Source organism: Hemiscyllium ocellatum, chromosome 46, assembly GCF_020745735.1.
Source record: "Hemiscyllium ocellatum isolate sHemOce1 chromosome 46, sHemOce1.pat.X.cur, whole genome shotgun sequence".
NCBI lineage: Eukaryota > Metazoa > Chordata > Chondrichthyes > Orectolobiformes > Hemiscylliidae > Hemiscyllium > Hemiscyllium ocellatum.
In genome coordinates this window covers 5,774,211-5,780,957 of record NC_083446.1, presented here as the reverse complement: position 1 = coordinate 5,780,957, position 6,747 = coordinate 5,774,211, and the positions used below count along the sequence as shown (strand labels likewise).

The window sequence follows — 6,747 nt, the reverse complement described above, 5'->3', positions numbered from 1 at the left end:
TGAAACCAAGCTGCGTGAGACGTCACTTCCGACATCGCTGAGGGTGACTGAAGTAGCAGCATGGCCTTAAACAGTGGTAATGGGCCGGAGGGGGAGGGGAGAGAAGGGGAGAAGGGGAGAAGGGGAGAGGGAGAGGGAGAGGGAGAGGGAGAGGGAGAGGGAGAGGGAGAGAGGGAGAGGGAGAGGGAGAGGGAGAGAGGGAGAGGGGGAGAGGGAGAGGGAGAGGGAGAGGGAGAGAGAGAGAGGGGGAGGGGGAGGGGGAGAGGGGGAGGGGGAGGGGAGAGAGGGAGAGAGAGGGAGAGGGAGAGGGAGAGAGAAAGAAAGAGAGGGGGAGAGGAGAGGAAAGGGAAGGGGAAGAGGGGAAGGGAGAAGAGAGAAGAGAGAGAAGGGGAAGGGGAGGGGGGAAGAGAGAGAAAGAGAGGGGGAGGGGGGAAGGGAAAAGGAAAAGGGAGAGGGAGAGAAGAGGGAGGGGGGAGAGAGAGTAAAAGAAAGGAAGGAGGGGGAAAGGGGGGGAAGGGAAGATAGAGATCGTTATGGGCAAGGGAGACAACAGAGTAACCGGTAAGGGGAGAAGAGTGTGTGTAATGGGCAAGGGACACTGAGGAGAAAATAGAGAGGTAATAGTGAGGAAAAGAGAGTGCAAATGGGCAAGAGAGGGACAGTGGAGGTACTGGAGGGAGATTGGAGGAGGTAGACATAGATGAGGGGTGAATGTGAGGGACAGAGACTGAGAGGGTCAACATTCCTCTCATGAGGTGTCTGGAGGGAGTGCAGTATCTTCCTGATGCCTTGGAGGGTGACGAACCGTAACTTGTGTCTGTTGGTTGTTTGTGTGCAGGTGATGAGGAGTTGATGTGGACTCCCCCGTCTGAGGCAGAGATGAAGGTGATTGAGGCTCGCCGTGAGCGCCAGGACAAGATCACCAAGCTGATGGGGGACTACTTGCTGAAAGGTTACAAGATGCTCGCAGACAGTTGTCTGGAGTGTGGAGTGAGTGTTGGCCACAATGCTGAATAATCATTGTGTTTCAGTATGAGTGACCCTTACCTGCTGAATAAACCCTGACTCTGTATGGTTACACAGTGAATGACCCTTACCCTGCTGAATAAACCCTGACTCTGTACGGTTACACAGTGAGTGACCCTTACCCTGCTGAATAAACGCTGACTCTGCACAGTTACACAGCGAGTGACCTTCACTGACTCTATACAGTTACAATGAGTGATGGGGAATGGGTGGAGAGCAGTGTTTGGTGCAAGTTTGCAGAAGCATGTAGCCCAATTGTAGCCCCAACTTGTAACCTAAGTGCCTTGCTGAGCTGAATAATCATGGGTTGGAGTCTCAGATTCCCCAGGCCACCTGTCTCCTAGCTTCTAGCTTCATTTATAGCTCTGTAAGAGAATGGACTCTCCCACCCATACAACCTGCCCAAACTCCCTCTTCATCTCGTTGTGTGATTGAGGGAATAACTTGTAAGTCTTGGGATTTTGGATTAGTGGTGCTGGAAGAGCACAGCAATTCAGGCATAAGTCTTGGAAACAAACTGTTTGGTCCAACTCATCCATGCCGACCATGTACCCGAAATTAATTTAGTCCTATTTGCCAGCACTTAGCCTGTATCCCTCTAAACTTATTTGTGTACCCATCCAGGTGCCTTTCAAATGTAGTCACTGTACCATCCTCCACCACTTCCTCTGGCAGCTCATTCCATACACGCACCGCCCTCTGTGTGGAAAAAGTTGCCCCTAAGGTCCCTTTTAAATCTTTCCCCTCTCACCTTAAATCTGTGCCCTGTGTTGCTGTCCCTTCTCTGTGATGTTTGGGAAGGAGTGCCCATTGTGTGGATGCAGGGGTTCAAATCTCAACACGACAGTGCAATTAAAATCTAGCTAATTAAAAAAACAAAATCTGGAGTACAGAACTACACCAATGGTGACTGTGAACTATCAATTGTTGTAAAATCCATCTGATGCACTATAATGACCTTTAGATAAGGAAATCTGCCATCCTTGATCTGGTCTGGCCTACATAACTCCAGACCCACAGCAATGTGGTTGTCTTGACTGCTCTCTGCATTTGACTTAGGAAACCGCTTGGTGAATGGGGACGGGTTGCTATTTTAATGGTAATTGTGTTGGTGGTGCCTGGGGAACCCCAACTGGCAATTTGACTGCAGGAAGCCTCACACCTAACACCAGCACCCCCACCCCACTGGTGGGTGGCACGGTGGCACAGTGGTTGGCACTGCCGCCTCTCAGCGCCTGAGACCCGGGTTCAATTCCCGACTCCGGCGACTGACTGTGTGGAGTTTGCATGTTCTCCCCGTGTCTGTGTGGGTTTCCTCCGGGTGCTCCGGTTTCCTCCCACAGTCCAAAGATGTGCGGGTCAGGTGAATTGGCCATGCTAATGGTAGGTAAGGGGTATATGTAGGGGTACGGGTGGGTTGCGCTTCGGCGGGTCGGTGTGGACTTGTTGGGCCGAAGGGCCTGTTTCCACACTGTAAATAATCTAATCTAATCACCCCCGCGCAAGCAATAAATATTTTTTGGTGACCCAGCCGGCGTTATGTTGTAAAGACAGGGTTGTTGTGGTATTTGCAGAGATGTGGGCAAGGAGGTGGCTTTTCTTTCTATGCCGGGAGGGGCTCAGTGGCTCATCAGGCTGGTGGGTTGACCTCCCATCCGTTGTTCTCTCTGACAGACTGTCCTCCTTCAAGACAAGAAGCAGAAGAACTACTGCGTCGCGTGTCAGGAGCTGGATTCCGATGTGGACAAAGATAACCCAGGTAAAAGGACCCAAGTGTCAGAGGAGCCAGAATGGTGCTTTAATTTTAAAATTGCCTCCTTCGCTTAGCCTGTGATTGTTTCGCTCTGTAACACCACGATTAGGGAGGAGTGTCAGATCCCTCTAGTTGAATGATTGTAGGCTCGAGTCTCACTCCAGGAGCAAACGCTTCAAGGCTACCACAACACTCCCGGTGCCAATACTCCGGGAGTGTGGCATTGTCACAGGGGCCCTACTTTCCAATGACGTGTACCTGTAGCTTTTGTATAGGAGGTTGGTTAGACCACATCTGGAGTACTATGAGAAGCCCTGCTCTCCTTACTTTAGCAGAGGTATGATTGCCTTCGAGGGAGTGTGTGCAGGTTCATCAGACTTGTTCCCAGGGTGGAGAGACTGTGCTATGAAGTGTTAAAAAAACAAAGTAACCCTCCTGCTTAATTTAAACCAGCAACACAGAAAAGGTTTATCCCGTGCAGTAATCTGTGAACATTCGAGAGGTTAAGAGCTATTTGAAGTAAAAATTAACAACTTTATTTCTTGAAGTATAACAGAGAATAATTAATGAACAACAATTTATAAATCCTTCCTCTAACCTATCTTTTACTTTCTCCTCTACATTACTGGCCTGATAAAAATCCCAATTAAGATTTACAAAACAAAACTTCTTTTCAAAACCAGGCAACTTTCGGTTCTTCTCTGTATTCCTGTCATCTTTTCGTCGTCTTGGGTTTCTGCTTCTCAGGTTACTGGTTGATAAAGGTACCTTTAAGAGAGCTATTTTTTGAGCAGTCTTTACATGCTGGTGGCTTGGCAGTTCTCCTCTCAATTGTTCAATTCCCCCCCACCCCCAACCGAAAGCATCGAATGGTGTCATCAGCTTTTTAAGATTGTCAATATAATAAATTCAAACTGGATTGGAGTTTGTTTTGGGGGCTATAATTTAAACTAATTGGCCAAATTCAAATCTCTTTTTGTCTCCAGGCAACTAGCTACCCCAATTGCTGGACCAAAAGGTTACATTATATCTTTTTTTCAGAACATTTGTTGTCAGGTATTTCTGTTACTTCTAACTCTTAAAGGTATTGTACACCCATGTCTTCATGTCAGAAGCGATCTTGGGACTGTGCTCTTGAGGGTTTTGAAGAATGAGGTTCCATTGAAACTTGAATATTGAAAGGGATATAAAGTGGGTAGATGTAAGCGCGACAGTTGAGTCTAGAGGGACACAATTCAATAGTAAGTAGGATGCTACTGAAGTCTGAGAAAGAAACCTAGAAAACAGTAACAAGAGTAGGCCATTTGGCCCTTCAAGTTTGCTCTGCTGTTCATTATGATTGTGGTTTCCCCTTTAGCCTCAAGTGCTATATCCAAATCCTCGAAACCACACAACATTTTGGCCTCTACTACCTTCTGAGGTAGTGACCTCTATTCTCTGGATGAGGAGAAATTATGGGTAAAAGGCATGATTGTATTGAGTGGAGGAACGGATTCGATGGGCTGAATGGCCTACTCCAGCTCTTGTGTTTCGAGAATCAAGGACTCAGGTGAAACCGAAAGATTAGCGGGGCCACTTTTTGGAAAGGACAGGGCCCGGAAGGGTTCTGCCTATTTATTGATCCCTCTTGATGCTGTTTGTCGGGGGATACTTGTGTCCAATTTAATCACTGTGCTTCAGACATAACTGCACGTTGATAATGCTTCGTTAAATGTAAATAGTTGTAAAGTGCATTTGGGGGCACCCCGGGGTTGTGAAAGGCGTTATATAAATGCACAGCTCCCTGTGAAGATAGTATGGTGGTAATCATGTCTGGTTCTAAAACAAGCAAAAAAATAAATTAGGGACCCTCTTGTGGCACAATGGTAGTGACCCTAACCCTGGAACTGGAGGCCTGAGTTCAAGTGCCCCCTTCAATAACATCCCTGCCCAGGTTGATTACAAAAATAGGTTTATTTTTATTATTATAATGTATTTTATACATTTATCGGCCTCTGAGATGTGGGAGGTGTTTGTGTGTCTTTTGCAAAACCCCTTGCCCTGATTTGATCTTTGCCTTTTTCGCTCTCGCAGCTTTGAACCCGCAAGCGGCCCTGTCTCAGGTTCGGGAGCGACAGCGCGTCCTCAACGGGCAGGAGGAGCCACTGTGTTCCCGCTCCACTCCGGAACTCTCGCTCGAAGCCAGGTCTCTGCCCGCCCCTTGCCAGGAGCCCCCCGAGCTGGCCCCTCCCCGGGCCGAAGGCGACGCGCCCTTGGGGCCGGCCCGCCCGGGAACCCCCCGCGCCGGTGCCCGCCGGGAGGCCGAGCGGGTGCTCCTGCAAAGGCTGGCGTGGGCCTGCAGTGAGCTGGAGCGGGCCTGCTCAGTGGAGTACAGCTCTCAGCTCTGCCTCTTGATCAGGAACTGTGCCGACGCGCTGCACAGCTTGAAGCGGCTGGCCTAGTCGCCCTCTGGGACTCTGGGGGAGCGGCACTCTGTCAGAGGTCCATGCCCTGAATCTGCCAGCGTGCCGTGGCACACCAGGGTTTCGGGGGGAGGGTGCTAATCTCTGTTTCATTGGCTCCGGGTGCACCCTCCAAGCCACAGAAAAGTCCTCCTCTGATTTTCAGCCATATTTAACTTTGCACTTCTGGGGAGCAATGATTTCTAGATTGTCCATGTGACATTTAGCAATTAGCTGTGGTGAAATTTGGAGTATATTCTAGTCTGCCTCCCTCAGTGTTGGAGACACCATCATTTAAACAGTCTCCTAACCCAGTCCAATAGCCTTTCACATTCTCCCTTGTCCGATATCTCTCGAACTAATAAACAGAACCGTCAGCGCCCCCCCCACCCTGGTCGTTCATTTTGAAAACTGTTTAATCTTTAGTGTTTTGGAGCCTGTAGGATATTTCCTGGAGGTTTGACATTCCTCCTGTGGTCCTGGAGTGTTATGGGAAATCCTGTCTGGAATTGAATAGATTTTGAAAGTTTGCACAGTTGTTTTTGGGTGGGGGGGGGCGGTGTTCAAAGGTCAGTAAGACACATTAACCTTTGGGTCTGGAGCTCAACACCTGCCCACCCAGAGGATGAAAATTCTTGCTGATTATGGGAGCTTTACTCTGTATCTAACCCCGTGCTGTCCCTGTCCTGGGAGTGTTTGATGGGGGACAGTGTAGAGGGAGCTTGACTCTGTATCTAACCCCGTGCTGTCCCTGTCCTGGGAGTGTTTGATGGGGGACAGTGTGGAGGGAGCTTTACTCTGTATCTAACCCCGTGCTGTCCCTATTCTGGGAGTGTTTGATGGACAGTGTACAGGGAGCTTTATTCTGTATCTAACCCTGCACTGTGCCTATCCTGGGGAGTGTTTAATGGGGGACAGCGCAGGGAGGGCTTTACTCTGTATCTAACCCTATGCTGTCCCAGTCCTGGAGAGTGTTTGATGGGGGACAGTGAAGAGGGAGCTTTACTCTATCTAATCTCACAATGTACCTCACCTAGGGGTGTTTGAGTGGGTCACTGTAGAGGTGGCTTTACTTTCAGTTTAAAAGAGTAGAGGGACTGTTTACCCTGTATCCATCCCTGTGCTGTACCTACTTTGGGAGTGTTTGCCTAACAGCAGGTCAGTGCTGGGATTTTTGACCTCTAGTTCCGTCTGAATCATTCCAAGGAGTAGAGAGATGGAATTGTAGAGGGGAGTTGGATTACATTTTAAAATGATTTAGGTCAAACTGATGGCTAAGGTTGTGGCTCATGCTAGTACCATGAGGATTCCCCTTTGGAATCTACATCTCAGTTAGATGTTGCACTGTGTGGAGATACCTTTTGGATCCTAAGCTGTTCCACAGCACACTGAGCCCATGCTGGGATTGATGGGACTCTGTATGGTCACCAGAGATAGTTCCCTCTTCCCTACACTTCCACCCAACTCCACTGGAAATGTTGTTTTGTTTTTGTATTTTGGTTTAAATTAATAAAGTATTTGCGTTTC

At 48.8% G+C, this 6,747-nt stretch overlaps 1 protein-coding gene across 1 annotated transcript; it reads left to right on the top strand.

Annotated features, from left to right (window-relative positions):
* znrd2 (zinc ribbon domain containing 2) lies at positions 1-6,747 on the top strand. Its single transcript, XM_060855672.1, has 4 exons — positions 1-76; positions 839-990; positions 2,701-2,785; positions 4,853-6,747. The coding sequence occupies exons 1-4, from the start codon at positions 61-63 to the stop codon at positions 5,218-5,220; spliced, it is 621 nt and encodes a 206-aa protein (XP_060711655.1). The 5' UTR covers positions 1-60; the 3' UTR covers positions 5,221-6,747.